We start from the raw sequence: 24,084 nt of genomic DNA, 5'->3' as shown, positions 1-24,084 counted from the left end.
TTTCACACCCTGCATCTCTGTGTTTAAAGCACTGTCCCCATGTTTTAAATGCAGGTTTCTCATTAGCTGCACTCTAAGATAATTTAAGATGCAGCTGTCTGATGAACATTGACAGCTTTCATAACTGCCTTTACTGCTGTCCATAAGATAGTTTGTTCCTTCCAAGCACCAGTAGGAAGTTGGTTTTGCACTGGGCAGAATTCAAATCTCAAACACAAATTAAATCTGCAGTGAAAACCAATGCAATAATTGAGGCCAAAACTTGGCCTACTGACCCTGCTCATCTGAATGCTATTTCTGAGGGTATAATGATGTATTCTTCTTCCTTTTTGACAATTACTCCTTCACAGATAATTTTTGAAATTTTCTGTGCCATTTTTCTGTGATGTTGCTCTGGTATCCTGGATACTTAGTTGTAATATTCTTTGCTCCTGTCATGCCATTATAGTTGCCTAAAGCATGTTTCTTTATTCCCTTTTCTGCTCTACCTTTCTTTTTGGCACCTTCCTGTATTCTGCCACCACATTAACTTCATTTGTGTAACCAAGAAAATGAAGAATTCTACTGAATTCTGAAAGAAAGCTTTGTGTTTCATGAGTTTTCTTCTCTTATTATTGTACACTTACAAACTGCTACTTCAGCTTTTCACTCAAAGGATCACCCCTCCACCTTCTGTATTGTACAAAGTCATCTATTTTTAGCCCCTTCCCTTTAAAATCTATCCCTGCATGGCATTATTCACAAATTTGACTTACTACTTTTGCTATATGGATGTTCCAAACCAATTGCCCTCTTTTCTAGTCTGGATAGAAAGTATGAAGGGGATATATGATTTAGCCTTCTCATATCACCTTATCCCTGTCCAGTCACTCATATAACGTGGACAAGGTTCTGCATTTTCTTCTCCCTTCTGTGTTAGTGATGGGGAGAGATTATTGTACTCCTTCACATTCAGGCCCGTCATCTGGGGATTATTTTTGATTTGCTTCTTTGTCAGATATGTATTATTGTTGTCCTGGTTGTGGCCAGGACAGGATGAATTTTTTGCAGTAGCCAGGAGAGGCATGGCCAGGACCCTGATGTTGTTCTATGCCACCTCACATCATCATTGCTAGGGGCAGGGAAGGGGACTCTCTTCCAGGAGGAAGGGACTTCTTCCAGTCAAGAAAATGTGGCAGAGGGAGCTGTCTAGTATTGTTTATTTACAGGGAGTTTTTCTGTGTGAATTATTTATTTTCTTATACCTCTTGTTGCTGTTACTATTAATTTTTCTCATCTCATTGCTGTTTCCAGTAAATTGTTCGTATCTCAACCCATGGTCTTTGCCTCTTGTGCCTCCAGTTGGAGGGGGAGGGGGAGCAGAGGGTGGTTTTAGTGTGAGTACTAAATTGGAGAATATAATTTCTAAGCCATGACAATCATTTAAAAAATAGTTATATCTCCCTGTGTGCTAGAGCTACAAAACGCATACCGCCACGGGAGATTCTTTACACAAAAACGGCTGTTTCATATCCCAGATCTTGGAGTAACTACATCTATTCGTCCATTTGTCTTGTTTTCCAACCCAGAGCCTTCATTTGTACCAAGCTGTCATTTCAATCCTTCAAAATCTCTGCAAAACTGTTGCCTTATCCTGCCTTAGACATTGCTGTAAAATCCACTTCAAGCCCTTTAATACAATGGCCACTTGGACTGACCAGTGTCCCCTTGTAGCCCCCTCTTGTCCCTCATCTCCTCCTTGCCATATCACCTTTGCAGAGCCAGCAAGCTTCCCTCCTCAGCTGGTAAAGCCTCTCTGAACATCTGAAATCCCAAATCCTCAGCACCTATGGACACATCTAGTGATGAAGGGCTCCCCAAAACCAAGGCTTTCACATCCCTGTGCTCAAGTTTACCACTTTGCTGTAAAAGGTCTAAGAAAATATTTTTCTACCTATCCCACAAGAACATGTGGTTTGTTTTATGACAGTCGTACCAGTAGCATTTGTAAAGCAATGACTCACTGAGTGGTAGTACAGCAAATAGTTCAAATATTTGTTTATGCTGTATTATAGCTAAACCTTTGTATTTTTTTAATGTGAAATCTTCACTTCTGACTAAGCTTTGGGATGGATGTAGAAGTGTTGAACTGAAGTCCTGGCCTTGAGCTGAATCTGAACGAAGCCCATATAGTGAAGAAAAATACTGGGTAAACTGTACAAAAAAGCACCAAAAAAAGCCATAACTGAACAAGGTAGAGGAGAAAAATCTGCCAATGAATATAAAAAAACAGCATTAATTTTTTTTCTAATGATTTCAAGTTAAGTTTTTATGCAAATTAATTATTGCTTCCTGCATTTCTGGAGTTGCTTTAATGTTGAAGAGCACCTTTAGTGATAGTCATGTTTTTATTTTTTAACTATTACTTATACATTTCAAAATCTGTTTGGAAACATGAGTATTTTTAACAAATTCCAGACAGTTCTATTGAGAGAACTGTGACTTGTTCATATAAACACTGCTTTGCTTAGAAATCTCTTCAAGTTGTTCTCCTATTCCTATAAACTGCTTTTAAACTAAAAGCCAAAAAGTTCATGGTTTAAATCCCAGGGATTCCTACTTAGATTTTACTTGCATGTAAGTTAATAAGGAATAACTGTGCTGACTTGTAGTATTGTAAAGGAAGTATAGGGAGAATCAGAACCATACTAGGTTGTGCTGAACCCTTCTTTGCTTATAAACACACACATTTCCCACACACAGACTCTCGGATGGTAGAAAACTGTAAAATCCCATTGAATTTTGCAGAAATGAGTTGTGCCAGCAACTCATTGTTGTGGCTGTGTTCAGAACCGACCACTTTTTAGCATAAAGGACACCAAGAATTTTGAATGTCCTGCTTCTTGCTTTCTTTTCAACTATTAACACTGAAATACAATAATGAACTGATTTATTGTACAAAAGAAAACAGGGATTTGATAAATAAAATGTGTCACTGTGCTTTAAAATAAACAGAAACCCTCATGTTCTTTGGATTTCCAAGTATGTTGTAGGTGATGATTAATGTCTGTAAGTCAAAGGGATTTAAACCATTTATGGAGGAAGAGATCTAAAGAAGTCTCTCCCACATTGCATAACAGTTTTTTATGACATGGATGCACTCTTGGATGGCAAAGGAAAAATTCCTGCTCTTCCTCCATATAAAGAATATTCTCAAGATTACTGTAACCTGCTGCTATAAAGGACTTTTTCATGCACTTTTCTTGCAACTTTGAAAACTCTCACTTTCCAAATGAAAGCCTAAAACATTTTTAACAAAATTAATGCATTTAGGAAGGAACAGCTGTTTGCTGTGCAACCTATGAGCAATAACCCTGGACAGAAATACGTTCTGTATCATGAACATGTCCAATATGAAAGGGTTTGTATGATGTAATTGCCTACAATGACAGGGACTACACAGGTTGACCAAAAAGTCTTTTCCTGATCCCTGTCTCATCTGTCAAGTTTCCTGTTCTAGGGGACACTGTCAGCTTGTACAAAAACACCCTCCCTCCGGTGCAAGATTAATGTGTATAGTCTTACTCCTGTTTGCTCCAAAACCCACAATGAATGTGGCACTTCCACCACAGGTATAGTTGATACACGTACACTTCAATCCTATGAAAAGAAAGTGATGTACATTACATCCTTAAATGTATAGCGGGAGAGGGAAATGGCTTTAACAGACTTAAGCATTTAACAGCATAACAGATTTGAGCACTCTTAAGTTCTGACCAGGAAAAAGCTTTTGGAAACAAAACAAGAGAGGACAGGGTTATGAAAATAGGTCCTGTTAGTAGAGTCAGCAGCAGGGACAGATGGGACCAAGGGGGAACCAGGGCCCCAGTGTGGGACTGGAGATGCAGCACCAGGACAGGTTTGGAGAGTCAGAAAGGAACAACTGAGAGACCTGACCAGAATTTCAGTTTCTAAGAGACTGAATTTCACAGAAAGGTGGGACTTCTGAGAAAACTGGCATAAGGTCACTGAAGATATGAGTGTTCATGGAAGCTGTGGTTGGTTCAGGCCCTCAGCCAGGGTTTCATTGGATCTCCACTGCTAATGAAGGGAAACTCCCTCTGCCAGAAGGCCCCTTACACAAATGTTGCTTGGGGAAGGTAACTAACAAAGTGTACTTACGCAGACAAAATGTTGGGCCAGAAAAGTTAGGAATGCGAAAACACCACTTTGAGCAGTAACTTCTAATGGCTGCACCACTTCTGTAAATGCCACTGATGGTTTTCCATCTAAACCCAACCATGGAATCTCATAGCAGGAAGCCTCGGCAGGGGCTTCATCTCTCAGGAGGGGAAGATCAAAGGTGCAGGACAGGGAGCAACAGGAGATCTTACAGCATTTATTTGTTTTAAGTCTTCCTAGGTCTGTGTTGAAGGACACATACAACTAATGGAGTTGTAATACCAGGCTGATAGGCTTTTCCCAGTGAAAATGTAGAAGTTCCAGGATTTCTCTAGAAAGTTTAACACCTCTTCTAATTCTAAGAAACTTGGAAAATAGAAAATTAAAAAGAGAAAAAAGGAGCTGAATAAAAAGCAGTGTCTTTTGATGTTAATGGGCTGTTCACTGGTTTTCCTGGGAAGATGTCATTTGATGTTTTGCCTGTGAGTAATTCAGATGAGGAATGGCTTCCCTTTCATTTTTAAGACTATCTAGCCCTTTCACTTTCATTTTGATCTTCCAGCTAACAACACAAATTTAGTACTGAGGGGGTTTCATAGCTGGACCTAATGTGTGGGTCAGATTCTGAAGAGAATCCCAGCAGCTATTCCACTGTTATTTTCCTAACATGAATACTGGCTGCTTCAGAAGATATATTGCCATAATTTTGTACATCTGGAACAAATTCTCCAATTACCAGATTTTGTGAAATCAAATACAAGAGAAATAAAAATAAGTTACAAAGACAAGAAGACGAGATTTACCGCTAATGAGATACAGTATTTCTCAAAGCAAAGGTAACAAAAAGGGGGGAGGTTAGGGCAATACCGAATTTTTAAAAGAGACACATGTAGAATCAGATGGCCTTTATCTCTCTCAGAAATCTTACTGCCTTTCCTTCCTTGGCACTTTCTCCAAATACCCTTCCAACACCCTGAGGCACAACATGGGACAAAGACCTCCAATGAAAAAACCCACATAAACCAGTACAAGTCCTGTAATCATAGCAATGAAAGGCAGTTTTTCGGGTGTCTGTCATGCAGTCGCTCTGATGTTCTGAAGAGTTCAGTAACAGAGACCATCTGAACACCACCGATTACAGTTTAAATTTTTTACATGGATGTGCATGGCAAGAAGAGAAGATGACATGTATTTATTTTGGAAATCACTAAGTAGATATGCAACCTTCCAAACCTTTCTAGAAGTTTACTCATCTCCCAGAAGGTGTTTTCTGGGAGCACAAGGATTTTTATCTCTACCCTTCAGAGCTGTGAACTGAGATGAGTATGCTGTGCTTTGACGTTATAGTTACAGCTGTAGAAATAATTGCATAGGAATTCCCCTTTTTTAACTTAGCCTAGATGTAATTTTTTTGATAACCAAACAAAAACGTTGTGCAGTTAAATGATTTTGACCCAGAATTTTCTTTGAAGGAAGAGTGAGGGGGTTGTTGTATTCTGCATATGTAAGCACAACACTTAAATTTATGAAGCTATAGATATTTGTGCTGTAATTCACTGATGTATATTTTTTATTTCACATGAACTTTAGAATGCAGATATATTTTTAAAGGCTTTTTATTTATGATTTTCATCTTAGTTTGTGCGGCTGTGTATAGAGCTCGGTTTAAGGCTACTTGGAAGCTTAAAATTGTGTTGCAAATGCATTTGCACAGATGCCATGTTCTCACTCTATTTGTTCTCTTTAAATGTATTTATATGGTAACATATCAGAACCTCAGTTCATCCAGAATTAGCCAGCAGGGGCAGAGAGAGAGAGAATCCAGGGAAGTGATGGTACCGATTTCTAGCAATCTTTTAATTGTGATACCTCTACAAAGTTTGTTTGTAGTCATAGCACTTTTATTAAATTTAACTCCTTCATTTTCCAAACCAAATAAAGTGAAATCGTGGATTTGGAAACTGTAACTACCAAGGTCACTTTTGGGAACATGTTACTCAGTTCTGATTAAAGATGGAACTGAGGGGGAAAATGGAAAATCAGACACTGAAGCCCTAGATATTTTCTGCATATTCTCAGAACCATGTATTGCTTATTCTAGGGGAGGATTTAAAGTATTGTTTCTATTAATCACTAGCTGTCACAGAGTTATTTCTCATTAAGAGAACTGATATGATTTGTGCAACCTTAAGTAAATACAGAAAGAGTATTTTTTTACATAGTACCTGTTAAAACAAATACACATCATTATAAAAACAAAGTAGTGATGTTTGTTGTTTCTGTGGATTGTGGATAGAAGGAAAATGGGACAGACAGTAGCAGGTGTGGCTAAAACCCTGATATTTATGCCTCCACTGAAGCGCTTCCCAGTGGCACTCTAAAGGGGATAAATATTACTGAAGAACTTAAAGCCCTGCACTAGAAAAGGGACCATGTTGAGAGGTCAAGTATGTTTGATGCTACCCTCAGATGCATTCAGTGAACAACGAGGCAGTAATGAGGACAGGAAAATATCTACTCAGACTTTTTATGCATCATTAGTCAAGCCAGTGGGTATTATGGTTGAACTAAAAAAATCAAGGAAAACAAACTAATTTTGGATTAAACCAGATTATTTTCATTTTCTGCCCAACAAAACAATAAACTGAAAAGAGGGTTAAACAGAAACAAAATATTTTGTCTTCAGTTTATTTAGTCCTTCTTTATTTCAGTTAGTTAAATTTGAACATTGATAGTTTTGTTCTGAAAATGCTGTAATGAAATGGTTAGTCTTTCCCAAATATATTTGTTTTCTGAATGTTTTTTCAGCAACTATTCATTAAATTTGACCCAATTTCATAAATACTTTTATTCTCCCTTCATGATGTGTTTAACTGGTTAATCACATTCTCCATTGCCATTATTTTGTTTCCCAGGAACAAAGACTACTCATATTTTCTCTTTTTATCCTCTTAATCGAAATGCAGGCTGCCTCATCACCAAAATACTTGAGTGTTTTCCATATTAAAAAACGCCCTCCACAAAATCTCTTCACATGGAGCAACAACGTGAAAATAAGAAATCTGTGTAGTTAAAAAAAGGTGAAAAAAAGGTGAGGGTGAAGAGATGGTTTTTGTATGTGATCCAAGAAAAGGTGAGGTATTTGTCCATCTTCTCTGAGGCTCTTCCTCCAGTGAGCAAGTTGGGGAACCAAGCTGGTGCAATCTCGCAAAACAAAGACAAGTATCTCCCAAGTAGCACCAACCTGCCATGGAGTTTGTGTTCCAAGTCCAAAGTCCTGAATTAAAAGGGAGGGGAATGCATGTGTTGTTTATCTGGTACAGACAGAAAAGCAGTAACCCAGACTCTCCAGTACTGATAGCTGTGGTCTACCGAGTTTAGAAGCAATTTAATTTTTTCCCCAGGACATACATATATGTGTTTTGCTCCTTGGTATAGCAAGCTGCAGTAATTAAGGTAACAAATCCACAGGCAGCCCACACAGAGTTCCACGGTTCAATGTACAGTTTTTCTGGCTAGTCTGTGATAGGAACATGAAAGTATTTTAAAGCCAAGGATAATTTGGACAGCTGCTCTCTATAAAGTCAACAAGATCATAATAAGTATACTATTAGTTTGACAACTGAAAGCCACACATCCCACATGAGGACAAAAAAAAAAGCCAGTTCATTTATTTTGTGAAGCCTTTTCCCTCTTTTCAGACAAATGATCTCAAACTTGCCCAGGCTGAGCTTCAGTTAATTGTTTTGCCTCTCTGAGCAATCCTGAAGGGGACTGTGCTAAATTTAGAGTAAAGAGGATGCCTTGCTTTGCCTCTGAGGTGGTTCTGTGTAGATATTTGATAAACCAGAGCACCAGAGCTGTTTGGGATGCTGCAGTGGGAGCCCTGGAGATGGAGGAAGGTGTCCACTACAACTCAGAGACATCTTAGCACAGTTCCCATGTAAATGAACTGAGATAGAAGTATAATGTTTAGTTGCTAATTACATTTAGACTCCTTTGGGGAACCCACCAAGATTTCTATGAATGTACAGTTCCAGCCAGTGAACAGACAGAATTAATCCATTGGTTTGCTCTAACAAGGGACCTAAAATGAACAATTACTTACACTGCTGCGATTGCCCTTCTTCAAGGTTAAATTCTCCATAAAGATTCCACTATTGCTCTTCACATGAGATGATTTTTCTTTGAAGAGCAGTGAAAGCTATTACATGATCTCTCCACTTATTTATTCTTCTAAATTAACAATACTGCTTTGGGTTAATGATAATGACTTTTTTTTCATTAGTGGCATCTTTATCCTTCATAAACCACATATTAAAAACAAAATATAAAAATTAAAGAATGAAAAAATAAAACCTGGGAGAGTCTTTGAAGGTTTCCTTATCATAACTGATCTTCCAGCATTGACTTTTCATGGCAGACATATGTAACAAAAACTGTTTGTTCTAAAAACCCTCCCTACCTTCCACACATTACCAAATACTATTCTAATACTTAATTCCTACTGCCATTACAACATTTTTCCTAATGACTTGATCTGAATTTCACTTGGTGCAGTTTAACCCCGACTTGCTGTCCACTAGTTGTGTTTGGATTTTCCTCTGCATTCTCCCTCTACCTCAGACTTGACCAGCATCCAGGTTCCACAGCATCATGATGCTGTTAATTCACATTCAGGGTGCAGTCCCAATACAGTCCCTTAGCTTTTGCTGTAGAAATGTTCCTTACACTGGCATTCTCCAGAACAGGCTGATAAAATTCATTCCTTCCATGTAAGAACCCTGCCTTTATACCCTTTGTTTGCTTTTTTATTTTTTAATTGGTGCATTCAAAAATTTTGTGTATTTACTCAAATACGGTGTTCCTAAAAATACAAATTTTTATAAGTTGGAAACAGCAAAGTGGATGTACACTACTGCAAACAAGATCTTTGCTGTAAAATACTGCAATTTGTCGTCATCAGTTCTCTGTTCAAGGTAGTTTCAAGATACAAAGAGGACTGGGGAAGCTTATAGGGACATAATACGTGTGGATTCAGGAGAATGATCAGTAACTAACAAAGCAGCAAAAAAACCTTTCTTTGGCTCTTTGAAACAAGACATAGCTAAGGAATATAACAGTAATAGTCTCATTTTGCAACCAGATTTTCAAAGAAATTGTGCTTTTATTGATGATCTCAGACTCTCTCTTGTTTCTTCACATTGGAGCTACTGCAAATGTCCAGATCAGATTTGAGGATGTGTTTACATCTCTTTTAATGTTTTCAGAAGGGGCAGTGGCCTTGCTGTCAAAATACTACTGGGGCTCTGCATTTCGCTCCTGTACTGCCAGGTCTGTTCATGGGCATTCTTTCTAATACAGTTTTGGTTTTTCCTTTTAGGTAGAGAGGATTGTAGACAAAAGGAAGAACAAGAAGGGCAAATGGGAGTATCTTATCAGGTGGAAAGGCTACGGGAGCAATGAAGACACCTGGGAACCTGAACATCACCTACTCCATTGTGAGGAATTTATTGATGAGTTCAATAGACTACATGTTACCAGAGAAAAGCGATCCAGGCATGGGAAACAGGCCAGTGCACCAAAATTATTGCGGGAAAGCCGAGGGTCATCTGTTGAGAAAATATCACATAGACCTTCTGAATCTGGGAAGTCTAAAGGATCAACACACAAAAGGAAGAGAATTAATCCATCTCATCAAAAACAGAAACGAGGATATGCAGCAAAGCCAGGATCTGCAAATGACAGGGCTGCTAAAACTGTTACTTACCGAACTACTCCCAGCGGTTTACAGATCATGCCACTGAAAAAGCCACATAATGGTCTGCAGAATGGAGATGGCAGCCATGAAAAAGATTCTAGACATTTTGGGAATGGCTCACAGCAGCAAAACATGGATTTAAATGATCACGAAGGAGAACAAAACTTGCCCAGTGTGTTGGAAGTCAGTAGCGATTCCCCTGTTGTGAATGGAATTGGTATGTGATTTAAACAACTCCTCTTTGCGGGAGGGGGGTGTTAATTGCAGCAACTGCAAGTATGGCCCAAAATGGAAAATTTGGAAAAATTGTTGTCACACAAGTGATATGGTGAGAAGCACACAAACAAATTCCACACTTTCTCCATATATTATAGACTTTTTTTATCATTTGGCTTCTCTCTTTCCTTTTCCCATAGAGTGACACGAAGCAGTGTGGGGTCTGTCACGTGCCTTTGCAGTGTACATCCCTATGGGAAATGAGGATAGGGCAGGGAGTAGGAATGACAACTTATACATACAGTAGGTATGTATAAGGCTGCAGCTCTGGGTTTGTGTATCACCACATAACAAATCACTACTCGGTTAGGTGTGCTCAAACGCAGTGGTCTAGAGAAACCAGAATTATTTTAGAATTAATACCACTCTTGCTAAAGTGCCCTGGTAAGTATGGCTGAATAAGATTCAAGTTCTCAGTATCAATGCTTGTCATAGTCAGGAACACTCAGAACAGCCAGTTCCTTGTCTCTGACAGTGACTGGACACATCAAAAGTCGTAAGACCTTTAGAGGAAGGTACAAACAGTCTTGAAGTGAACAAGAAGATATAGGAGAAATTTCTCTCTAATCCTCATAGTTACTCACTGGCTTAGTTCTCAAAGAATAAGGTTTATATTCTCTATAAAAACTATTCAGCTTAATGGAAATTAAATAGCTTCTCATTATCTATATATGTCCAATCTTTTTGGTTTGTTTGTTTTTAATCCTACCAAATTTATAGCCTGTCTCGGTTTCAAGACAAATTTCAGGAGAAAACGCCCTGGAATGAGCATTTCCACTACGGAGAAAGGGCTTAAATAACTCCCTTTTCTACTGCCAATGAGAGAAATGGATACCGGGGGGTGAACATGAAAAAAAAAACCTGTTTATTAACAAAAAAAATTGAATAAATGCTAGATATGGAAATTGAGGAACTTTTGGGGGGGGGGCGCCCCCCCAGAAACCCAGTAGCAGTCTTCTCTTGCCTGCAGGTACTTTCCCCTTTGTGTAGTTACAGTCGCGGCCGGCAGGGGCGCTGGTGGCTCCCGGCCGGGCAGGGCAGGTGCGATGACTCCCCCTCGGCTGCAGGGGGCGCTGTGGCGTGAGTGCGGCCGTCTCTCTCCACGTGGCACAGCTGGCAGATGGGATGGAGAAAAGGCTTCCTTTATGAGCCCCCAGGGGCAGCCGATCCTGGTGCCCCCTCTGGACAGCAACAGGAGCTGTAGCAGGGACCTCAGGAGAAGCAAGCTGGAGCAGCAGGACCTCCTGGCAGGCAGGGGGTGAAAGCTAGAGTCTAGCACAAACCCAAAGCGATGGCAGTGGTATGTCAGGGGTTGGGCAGCAGCAGCCTGGCTCCCGAACACAGTAGGGAAGAGGCTCCCTGGGATTTCTCACAGGGGCGGGCTGTGTGGAGGGGGGGGGGGCAGCCCCCCGGTGAGAAAACAGGGGTGTTCCTGGGTCCTGGCGGGCACGCACTGGCTTCGGGCTTCCTGACAGCAGAGCAGCAAAAGAAGCCAAGCCAAGAAGCTCAGTCACAGTGTCAAAGCAAAAAAAAATAAAAAAGAAGAAAGCAAAATGCGCAGAAACAGCAGGATCCCTGGTCAGAGATACCAGACACAGTCGAACAGCCTGCACCAAAAAGAAAGGGGCCACCTCTCACCCTGCCGCCAGCTCCCTCTGGAAACCCCGGCCTGGCTCCCATTCATCGAGATAGCCCTAGAGCCAGGGAGGATGGCGGGTGGGGCAGGAACAGCAGCCACTCCCGGCACAAACAAAACAAAACAGATCAAAACCCCCAAAAATGGTAGGGGATAATAAACCATCCATAAGAAACAGCCTCAATGGTGTTTTGTGACAGTAATTTCCAGGAGTTAACAATAAGATGCACATTTTATTTGATCAGGTTTTGGGATTTTGTTGGGGGGGAGTTGACCTTTACTGTCACTGAATAGCCTCCCATCCCTCTATGAAGGGATGAAGTGGAGGATGCCGTGTCACTCAGTAGGCAGTCCCACCCTTTTCAGATTTCCTACCACATGGAAGACTTTACTGGTTCCTGAGAGTTCTGAGTATCCTCTTGTGCCATTGCTGTGGGGGGGTGGTTTTAATACCTTTTAAAAACGGCAGGAGCTGTTCCAAATGATTTCCGACTGCTTACTGATACAGTGACGATAGAACTTTGGAGAATTACTTTTTCTGCTCTTACACACTGCATAAAGGTTTTCATTGACTGATCCACAGTTGCTCTTGGGTTTTTTTTCCTTCCTTGTTCCAGTTAATTTAGAACACAGCTTTATGTATGATCCCTTTCACTATGCATTTAATCTGCTTTACAGTTGCCAATTCACCTTTTGATTCAGTGAAGCTCTTCAAAATCTTTCCTAGTTTTCACTCTACTTATTTTGTATTGCTTTCAAATTTTCCTCTCATATTTCTCTTCCCAGTTCATTAATACATACATTAAATAAACTAATCCTTCTGCAGGTCCTTGGGACAGCCAACTTGACATGATGAAAAGTAACCATTTGTTCCAATTATTTATTTTTATTAGCTACTTTCTATAGCCCATGATAGTACTCATTTCCTTAACAGCTTCTGGTGAATTGCCCTGCCAGAAACTTTTCAGAAGTCAACATAAATTATATCACCCCGCTTTCCATTTTCCACCCTACTGGCAACCTGGCAAATGCTCCTTGATTTGGGAAGGAGAACTGACCTTGCCCAGTCTTACTGGCTATATGTGATAGCTACTGGGATCTTTCAAACCAGGCATCAAATATACTATTAAAAACTCCCAAACCAGCAAAATACATGGTCAGATTTAAATGCATTAGTACTCCTGATGATGTCAATGATATTTAAAGTGAAAGCACTTAAAAGTGTATTTTGGCTTTTGAATTTTGTGGAGTTTGAGCTCATGTAAGAATGCCTAAAAAGTTACCTGCTTCTTTAAGACAACTTACATATCTAATTACAGATGTGTATAAAGTTTTGGGGTCTTTTTTACTGTTTCTAATGAAGTTTTAAAAATTATTAATTCTACATTATTTGTAGGGAAGTTCTGATACAAAATGTATCTTTGAAATGCATCAATTCCCATATTCTAGAATATTTTGTTTAATGAAGAGCTAAAGGGTCACAAAGAACTGTAAGGTCAAATGAGCCTTTCCTTTGTCCCCACAAGAGCTAAGGAATGGCCTCCAGCACTCCTGATTAAATAATCCCTGTCAGAGAGCTCTAGTTCCGTGGAAAGCTTCTTTGCCTGAGCAGCCAGGTGTTCTCTCCTGGCCCAAGAGCTGATCTCTGCAGCTCCTTTCAAACAGTTCTTTATGATGGCTTTTGCATTCTCCAAATCCATCACTTGTGTTCTGTATTTTGCTCCCCTTGCATTCTGTGGGCAAAAGTAAGAGATCTTTAAATCTCTGCCTGGTTCTTTTCTGAGAAGCCCATACTCAGCAGCACTGCCAAGGTCAGAAATCCCTCGAGTCCTGCTGTGTGATACCCAGCACATGCAGAGTGGAGAAAACTACAAAGAGGAGAGATGAGACTGCCAGAGTAAGAGAAAACAAACTGGTGAAGAAGGGTCAAAATGAAATTACTAGGTTTTTTCTTAATATTGCCCTGAAAGCTTGAGAGAAGCCACATTTCTGATACAGGGGTCTGAAATGTCAAGTGGAAGAAACTTGCACTACTCTTCACCAAGTCCAACAATTTCCTTAACTCGCTCAGTATTCACACTCGCATAGAGGATGCCAGTGTGATTCTGCCCTGTGTCCCATTATTATCACAGAAACCCACTCTAATTGGGATCAATGCCACACTAAAACCAGGCTGAAATTTTACAAATTACAAATGAAGAAAGTTTCAGAGAAAAATGTCCAATTTGTTGAATAACAGAAATTTTGTTCCAAACATTTTGGGTTTCAAAACTTTCTCCAAATCTGAGCCAAGGTCCTAAGGCTGTGTCCCTGGGGACTGGGAGCAGTGTGGCAGTCTGCTTGGCAGGACTCCCACGTTTAGCTTGGAGGCAGCTAGCTATGCCAGAGGTTTCAGGCAGTCTGCCACTGAGTCTGGAAGTTGAAAGTCTGGCATGCCCCATCAGCACTTGCAGGGCTCGCAGGCACTAGATGTGGAACAAAGAGGGAGCTTGGAGGACCTGGTTTGGCTCCCAGAAGCTGTGGCTCCTGGGCGGCCCTGTTCAGAATCTGAGGAAGCAGACATTTATGTCAGCTTTGAGATTGCCTGTATGGAACCCAAATGAATGTCAGACTCATTTCACAGCTAAGTGTAAGACTGCACAGAAAATATAGAAATTTTAGGTTTGAGATGAAGCCTAGATTTGGAAAAGTCACAAATTCCATACCATTTGAAAACCCAGCTGTAGGCCCAGCTCTGCTACCAGTGTCGGCCTATGCTTGAAGGTCTCCAAAACCCACCAACCTGAACCAGTATTGTTTCATATTATAATAATGTTTAACCACCAGTGCATTGAACCAAGCAATATAGATAGTAATGTTTAAACTAGAAGTAATCAAATAATAGTTATTTTGTTTGTCTGTCCATGCCAGTTCTGTTCAAACAAATAACAGCTATTTGAAAACCAGCTTTTGATGACTCCTTGAATGAATTTCCACCAGTCTGTTTGGTTTTGTGTATAAATCCACTTGGGTACAAGTGTTTCTTCAGCCTCTAGACAAAAATCCCACCAGGAAGCTCTTTACTCCAGAAGGATGAGTGTGCACCTACAGGTGTGTGCACAAAATGATCAGTGCACCCCACTGGAGGCCTGGGACCTTGTGGAAGTTGGGACAGATCTTTAATACCAAAAACTGTCTTCTACCTTCTATATGTCCTGCCATAAGGAGAGCAGAATCATCTTTACTGACAGTTATTTAGGGGTCTGCAAATTGGAAAATATTGAAAAACTCTGTGAAGAACATCCATTGATGCTCCCAGAAGCTAACAATACTGTTCTTTCTGATTATATTTGTTGTCTTCTGTTATTACATTTCTGTTTCTCTCCAGATACTGTAATTGAGAGTGATTGTTTTGTCAAGTTTCTTGACAGAATCAAAAAACATCCCCTTTTAATTTTCTCTTTCCTTTTTCTACATCGCTCTATTTCTGTACCATCTGCTGAAGAACTTCTGCCTGTCATGTATCACTAACCACTGTTTTTCTCCATTATGAAAATCTTTGTAGTCTCATGGTGTCCTTGATTTAAATACTCTGTGTGACTTAGTCACTGCTTCCTCTTGGTTTTTTAGCTTATTCTGTTTTATTTATTCTGAAAGAATACTGGCAGTAAAAGACAAGCAAACATGCTTGCTCTCTCAGTTTGGATAAAAACTCATTGCTTTTAGGTATCTTACAGATGCTCCCTTAGTTGGAGAAGTCTGAAATTATTAGTAAATTATCAACAGAACACAGCTTTTAAGTATGTACAGTATTAACCACTACCCACAAGAAAGACAGAAAAGAGGCAGTTAAAGGCTATGGGGAAGACTGAGGAATGCCAAGCTGCTTTACCAGGGAGAGTGAGGGAGCATGGCTTAGTTCACCTAGAAAAATTAAAGCCTCAGCTCCATCATCCTTTCCATTCAGCATAAATGCATACTGCTAATAAAAGCAGCAGTCCAGCTCTCCTTCCCATGACACCCTAATCGGTATTCCCATCCCTCCCTCTGCACCAGTTTTAGTACTCGAGGCTACAAGGTGAACCTGATCTGTTTGAAAATTAACCAGTTTTGCAGGGTGAGTTTTCAGCCAGAGCAGATCACCAGGCCAATTCATGGTGTGGCTGCTCATACCAGTACTGGGTTTGCTGTGGAGGGTGGTGGCAAAGGGACTGCACCATTAAACTGGTTCTGTTGGAACACTCAGAAAAGATGTATCTGGAAATAACAGTAGCTTGAGGTGTCCTCTACCAGTGGGCAGAAGCAGTGGAAGGAGATGTGGAGCTCCGAGTCCCCCAAAGCACTGAGGGTCAGTCCCATCTTTCCTCTCTTTCCTTTCCCGCTATTTGTCTGCCTCAGCTTTTTAGAATACAATTTTCTATGAGTTTTCTGCAATGCTTGGTAGAATGGAGCCCCAGTCTCAGACCCTTTGGCACTGGTGGAGTAATGTAGAAGATGCAGGGGTGGGCAGCTAGAATGAAGAGGAATAAAAGAGGCTTCAGTTAGGAGAGGGGGTGGCTGAGGGGGGAGTATGATCAAAGTTTACAAAATCATCAAGGCCTCAGCTATACTAAATGCAGAACTGTTGCTCCTGAAATCCCTTGATAGCAGAACTAGGGACCACTCACTGAAACTGGTGGAACATCAGATAAAAGCACAGATGAAAGAAAATTCTTCTCTGTGTAGTGGCTACCCAGCTTCTCAAACTTATACCACAGGAAGCTGTGGAGACAGACAGTATCAACAGGCTCAGAAGGGGATTAGAGAAATCCATGAAAAGGTCCACAAGCAAACACCGAAGGAAACAGGAGGGATGAGCCCTCTCGTATTTCTATACAACACTTAGGGGTGATACTATGGGAAAGGCCTGCAGAAAGCAACCAAGCTCACATTTTCTCCTTAAATAGCATCCTTTACTGCCATTCTTGGAGAAGGATTACTGCATGCAGCAGTGGCCTGGGAATATCTTAGATCCCCTTAAAAAAAATTGAAGCTTCTTATAAATAAAAATGTTAGTTTAGGTATTCCACAAGTTCTACTGCTGATTAAACACAAAGTAATAATTAAATTCCCAATAAAGGAAAGAGTATTTTCTCCTATTCTGTTTTCTTTTTGTACTTAGACTAAGCATCAAACACTTACTTACTATTAAGACAGTAAACCACACTTAGATGTAGCTAAAGCTTCCTTAGTTAATTTGTGGCATCCTTAATTTGTTTCATGTGGAGTATAAATTGCTTTGAGTCTTTGAATGTCTCTTTTTGCCTGTCACAGTTATTTTTCACCTTGACATACTCAGGTGCTGCTCCCCTTGTGTGCATTGAGCAGGTGCTGACTATTGACCCTCATGCAGGGACAATCCCAGTGGCTCCAGTGGCTCCAGAGCAAACCTTCAGAAGCTCCACCACCTCCATGCATCAGAATTGGCCTGGTTCCACATCAGTGTTGTCTTTGGAGTGTGCTGATCATTTTCTCCAGTTTATCGGATTAAACAAGATTACAGGGATGCACTGGAGACACGGAAACAACAAGCTATTCACTATATATTGTTCTGTTAATGATCCACTTTTAGAAATGGCACTTTTTCATTTATGTTTCTCTCATATTTAATTTAGATCTTTCCTCTGGTTAAATTTCTTTCAGCTGGCTTCTAGATACTTAAAATACTGTGATAAACTCTATAGATTTTAAGATCATATATTCATTTACAAACTGAATACATAAAGAAGAATAAAACAAACCAAAAAAATTACTGTGAGGCTTTTTGTTGAGCTGGATTATATGAGTGAATTAATCTTCTACTATTCTCTATACCATCTGTATTTAAAATAGATGTGGCATAATCTTCCACTCTAGGTAGATAATCAGTACAGTTAGTCTGACACACCTTGCACTCAATGGGCATTTGTGCCTCTGATTTTATAAGTTCTTCACACTTTTTTGGGAGTTTGAAATCACCACAATTCAGTAGCTTATTGCTGGTTAAGCACTGAATAGATAAAAATGCAATATTTAATAGCCTGCCTCAGTCAAATAGTTAATTTGTTTCAGCACATTATTCCTAATGACACTGGTGTTCCATTAGTAATTTCACAAGTTGATTTCTGTTTGTAAGTATACATGTCAAAATAGACGCAGTAGCAAAATCTTAGGAAAAAGAAGAAACATGCCATAGGAAATTATTCATAACATTTAAATTTCAGGCACATGGTAACTTCTACCCTTGTAGACACTTTTTGTCAAGAAAACAAATTTCCAACTCTCCTGGTTTCAAATTACTTTTTTTAAAGTGATGATCTAATGGAATTTGCCGGTGTTTGCATTGCACCAGGTAAATCCTCTGTTCAGTATAACCCAGGCAATGCTTTAGATGGTATCTCTTAATTCAACAACAAAAAAGAGTTTTCTGATTGACTGAACAGACTCCTGGGCAAAGGTGGATCCCTGTGTGTAGATGTGTGAGTACCCACATGCACACACCACATGAGACCCAGTCACACACTGCTGAGTGCTGGCTGTATTTTCACATCCCATCTCCTAACTGCAGTGCACATACAGGATTTCACACACTGTGAACAATTCCACAGGCCACTGCCAACTGTGAGGTGTCAGACAGATCAGTTACCTACGTAAGCATCGAGCTGAAACATAGCTAATCCAAAATGAGGGTAAGTGATTTTGGTTTAGAGTCATCTGTCATGAATTCACTGTTCAATTCTATTCCAACAGAGCATTTCTAATTGAATGGTGGGCACTTAAACTATAAAATTTAAATCTGTGTTCTAATATTCATGTCATCTGCCCTTTAAAAATTCCTGGCTATTTGAAACCAGGAGCTGGAACAGGTCAGCTTTGGCAGGAGTAAAGAACAGAACAAACAAAGGTGTTTTCATTCAGCTCTCTCTTGGCCTTTCTTAAAAATGGTGCATTGTGGGCTGGTGTCTATTTAAACACAAACCAGTGACTTTAATCTCTGTCCCTCAACAACCTGTCTCTGCTTTATTTTTAATGGCGATGATGTGAAACATCTGTAATTAGAAAAGGATTATTGCATACAAATCTTGTAAAGCTCCTTCAACCCCCCTGCTCAGCACTGTTACCAATCATCCCCTATTGCCTATTACAGAAACACTGTAACCATCAGCAAAGGAATGGTTTGCAGTTCATACACAGTATGAGTCAGAATAAACTGTCTTTTAAAACTGACTTACTATTACTCTCACTTGTTTTTAAGGAGGAATTACATCTTTCTCATAGTTCTTCTCTTTCCCTACTGCTGGATACTCTCCAAAATGGCATCAGTTCCTTGGGTCTAGAGGTTGTCTGATCAGAGAACAAAAAGTTCTGCACGTTGGAGTACAGAATAAGAACAATGGCTTGAGGCCACATTTGACTAGCCAGACACATTTTTTATTTATCTCACTGTATTTTATTGTTGTTGTTGTTGAAACTAATAGAGAGTATCGCTCCACTTCTTTGATGGTATAGAGGTAATTATGCTTCGATTCTTTCCATCTGCAAGGTTCTTCTCTGGCCAATGGAAGCTTGAATCTACACAGCACTGTGAAAAGGAAACTTGATGGAGAGAAAGATTATGTCTTCGATAAGAGACTGAGATACAGTGTGCGACAAAACGAAAGTAACTGCCGCTTCAGGGACATTGTAGTCCGGAAAGAAGATGGTTTCACACATATTTTGCTGTCAAGTCAGACTTCAGAGAACAATGCACTGACCCCAGAGGTAAGTATTTAGCCCTAAAAGCCAAAGAAAGCCATCCTAATGTGTGGGTAATCTTGCAAACACTGCACTTGAATTCAATTTTATGTATTTTTTTTTCCTAATTTATGATTTTAGAAAATAAATCTAGAGTACAGACATATCTAACTTTTTTACACTTGGAATTCCTATCCAAAAGAATGCAATGGAAATTAAATTTTAATTCACATCTGACAAAAAAAAATTAACGAAAGAAATGGCAGATTCAGTATTTCCAGCATGGAGTTGTGTGAAGCAGCTTTTCACATGTTGAAGTTACTGATATTTACTATCCTTAGGAGAAATCTGGTCTTTCTGCTTTTACTAATTTAAATAGTGCTCCAGTTGTATACAGAGAATTTCAGTTTATATCCTGAGAAAGCCGTTCTAAATTCTATCTTGATCTCTAATTACTTTTTCTCTGAATCACTGTATGAGTCCTTATTTTTGAAATCCTAATCAATTAGGGGCTCTATCCCTCAGCTGAATTGCATAAAATCATACCACATATAAAAGATATTAATGAATTCCCTTGTTCCAAACATAAAGGCAGACTCAGACTTGCAGCTTGTACTTCCCCAGTACATACATGGATCACTGGAAGGGTTGAGGAGCTTTTCCTTCCATTCCCTGTGGCTGCAATGCCTTCTTGTACCATTCCCATGTTAGAAGAAAAGGGGTGTCCATAAGTGCTTGCATCAGGGTGGATGTCCTGGAGAGAAGAAAGCATGCCTGAGCCCCGTTCCACGTGGGCAGTAATGGCCTGATGGACAGGGCTGCCTCAGATCACAGAGGGAACACCAGGAGCTGCCTCCCAGCACCAGTCTGGCCTGTCTGAGCAGCCTGCAGGCAGAGTTCCTCCAAGGGCTGCCCTCACTGAGGAGATCTCGGCCTTTTCTGCCCCCAGACACTCCAGCACAGCTCCGTCCTACACAGCAACTTCAAGACTGTGTGAAATACCAGTTTGAGCACCACCTGAGGGAAGAGTAGATTGTAGCTTTGAGGAATCATTTTATTCAATAAGAAAATGAGTAACTTTGAAGTTAATTACTTACAACTGGCAGGTATGATGAATCCCCTTCCCAAATGCACATGTACACGTGGGCAGTAATACACTGAGCGATATTAAATGGCTAAAACTGATGGTACATAACATTTATCACTCCTGGTTTTTAAACTATCGAATATTTAGAAGGACTATCTTGGTAATTACCACAGAACACCAAACACTCACTTTTAACACTAATTCCTTAAAATGCATTAGATTGCATCAAATCCATCATTCCATCTCTGCCTTAATTACCACTAATTGACACTGCAGGTAATTTAAGTGAAGGAGCTCAAGGGCCTGAAAAAATGTGAAATCATGGACTTACTGTGTTCAGTCAGAACAGACATACATTTACATTTCTGGCTGTACTGTTCCACATCAGTGGTGTTCAGGTGCTCTAACCAGGGGATTAATTCAGGCTCTTTGGATCTGCCAAACCAATCAATTTCATCCTTTGAAAGTTTTCAATATGTCAGGAACCCACCTCTGTGGAAGAATAAGTGATAAGCATGTAATATGCTCCCTGCATCACCAGTGTAGACTATTTCTAGAACCTTTATTGAAGCTCACTTGAAAACCAGGAAATACATTTTAGAAAACCACTTTACTGACCAGGATGGTGAGGAATTAATCAGGTAATGAGTTCTCCTCATGGAGATTGTCTGTTTAAACCTCATCCAGGCCAAGAGCAATCACAGGCTCTTGCCCTTGGAAGATTCATGGCTGCAAATGTGAAACGGCTTCTTTGGCCTCAGTCCAGGCTGCTGCCCATGATCATTCACACCACAAAATCCAGCACCTCCAGGATTGGCAATTTCACATTCTTGCTGGCAATTACAGCAAAAACCCCAGGAACTGAAAGGAGGAATGTGTTGAATGACTTGTCCCTGCAGTTTGTCACCCCTAGCCATAGGTGAGACAAACTGATAAAGTGTTTTAGGGAGGTTTAGAACATTTTCAGTTTTAATGCCTTTTATTCCCAGTGAATAGAAACACACAATTCCTACAAAATGAAGAAAGTGTGTTTCATTTTGTGTAAAGAAATGCTAACTTCAAGCTTTATTAAACATTCAGTAAATTATGTTTGCCAAATAGCAAATGAATCATTTATTCAGAGCAGGTCTACTTGAAGTGGCTAAATAGTGGCCTGGTTATACCCAGCCATCTACATTAAGAAAAGAAAAGGTGTGCACTGCAAACAATCATTTTAAACTTTTAAACTTAAGCTTATACAAAATTCCTCTCACCCCTCAACAGCTCTGTTTCCCTTTGTGCTTTATCGGACTCTTCAGATGAAATTTATTAGTTGTGTTCAACCATTGGCCTCTGATATTTATGCCAATTTGATTAAAATGACAAAGAACTTTTTTATGCCAAAAAAAATATGAAAGTCTAGAGAAGTCTACCTGACTCTTCATCCTGTGTTGTTGGTAACCCCATTTTTGCAGGTGATTTTAGCATGAAATGTGCCAATGCTCTTTCCAGCAGCCTTTGAACTTATTGAAGTTGGCTCAGTGCCTCTTCAGTAATTGAGTTTTTTCTACAAAAATGTTCAGGGCACTATAGAAATTCTTTCTTATTTTTTACAAGAGCTTATAAAACTTCCAAGACAGTGTCATGAAACAGTACAGCGTATACTTATTTCAGTATCTTAGGCTTGCTACTTTTAAAATTTGTTTTTTAAATATATTTGTGAAATATTTCACCATTATAAAATCCATTAAGGCATTTCTTCTTGCGGGACTTTTGCTGCTTCTGAAGCTCTTTCTCCAGTGATGCTGCTGCTGTTTTAACTCAGCACATCTCAAGGATCCAGATTCTGTTTCAAACTAAATGGACCCATCTGCTGTTTTTATTTAACACTACTAACAGAGCTAGGAGTTAATATTCCCCTGAATTAAAAGCAAAACATTCCCTAAAAAGCCAGAGTTTCCATCGAGGAGTGACAAAAGTACCTCAAGTACTTTCGCATACACAAGAATCAGGTTTCAAATTTCTGGCCATGTGAATTACAGGGTTTAAAGTTCTGCCAGGTGCATTTTGGAGCAGTGGTTTGCTTCACTTTTCCTAACTTAGAAATAATAAAAAAGAGGCAGGTACAAGTTTATTGTTCTCTCTGGTTCTGCTGTCATACAACAGTAAATTGTGGGTTTGGGCCAGTGCTTGTGCCTTCAGCTCTAGAGGTTCCCAAGTCCTTTAGGTGCTGGACAGAATGGACTTGGAATCTGTTTGCACAGGCAGTAACACAGTTTATTTATGTAAAAAGGCACAAGTGGGGAAGAGGTTCTAAGAACAATGGAATGGCTTTAAAATTTGGATTTATGGTAATATTTACAGAATAATTACCTTTAAGAAGGTGAGTCCTCAGAGACTCAGAGAAGTTAAATTTTTTAACTAGTGCTTCTATTTGTGTGAATAAGAGACTTCTGTTCAGGATACTTTGTATAATTATTTATGTATAAATTCCCAGCTCTTTGATTTTCCCAGAATGTAACAAGATGGAAAGCAAAGGGCATCAAATGCCTTTGGAAATTTCCTTCGTCCAGCAAAGGGCCCTAAAATAAGCTCTTAGAAGTTTAATGAAGTTTTTAACTGGTTCATGTTTATTTTGCAAAACAAGATGTCCTGTTCAAAAATGAACCAGATTATTTTCTTGAGAGGATTAAAAATATAAGCTTCTGAGAAGGTGATAATTTTATTATATATTTATGTTTCAATAAAACAGTAAGTGAAGCAGTAGGCCTGTTCTAAATTTACAGTCCAATCAACTATCATAACCTAAATAACTGGCCCATACTGTTCTGTAAATACTTCCTCAGAAATTTTCATCAAATGCATTCAAATAGAAATACTGTCCCCACAACTGAAAATTACCTAAAAGGCCATAAAAAAGCTAATTAATAAAAGCATGGACCTGGAGAATATTGCTAAGGAGCTCTGGAAATAGTAGTATTAGATCTGGTCCACTAGAGAAAATAAAATTTAATTGGACAAATGCCATAGTTATAGCAAAATGGGGAAAGGTTTAAGGACTATGGAAGAAAGAAAAAGAATATGGAACTGACAAAGGAATGTAACTAAAGACAGGTTGTATCTCTGTATTTGAGAACTGAATTCGTCACCACAGTAAATAGAAATTTGTCCTTAAAAACAGAGCAGTTCTGAACTAAAATTATAATTACTTTACAGTACTTCAATTTAAAACACACTTTGGCAAACCGGCAGACAAACCAGCTCTTTTATCATTATTTTCCTGTTTGTAGCTTCCCTGTAATCCTAGAAATAGCAGAGAGAAGTACCCATCCCCACATAACCCATAACCCATGGGGAAAGCCAAGGCTCCCAGAAGCAGCAGTGAACAGCAGTTGCTGTAACCAGGCTGAGTGACAAGGGGAGCCGGGGAATTTTGCACTGCACCAGCAAAGG

General features: G+C 39.6%; 1 protein-coding gene across 1 annotated transcript in view; it reads left to right on the top strand.

Moving 5' to 3' along the window:
• The window catches only part of CDYL2 (chromodomain Y like 2), a 58,565-nt gene that overhangs the window by 19,697 nt on the left and 14,784 nt on the right, over positions 1-24,084 (top strand). Inside the window, exons 2-3 of the mRNA XM_042027153.1 lie at positions 9,545-10,139; positions 19,375-19,592. Of these exons, the coding sequence (XP_041883087.1) occupies positions 9,545-10,139; positions 19,375-19,592 (813 nt within the window). The remainder of the gene's footprint in view (positions 1-9,544; positions 10,140-19,374; positions 19,593-24,084) is intronic.

The sequence above is a fragment of the Corvus kubaryi genome, unplaced genomic scaffold (genome assembly GCF_017639235.1).
Source record: "Corvus kubaryi isolate FWS band 111438036 unplaced genomic scaffold, C.kubaryi_AGA036_p1.0 37300, whole genome shotgun sequence".
In the NCBI taxonomy this organism is placed as follows: domain Eukaryota; kingdom Metazoa; phylum Chordata; class Aves; order Passeriformes; family Corvidae; genus Corvus; species Corvus kubaryi.
Note: the sequence above shows the minus strand (reverse complement) of the source record. Positions and strands in the feature narration are given on the sequence as shown.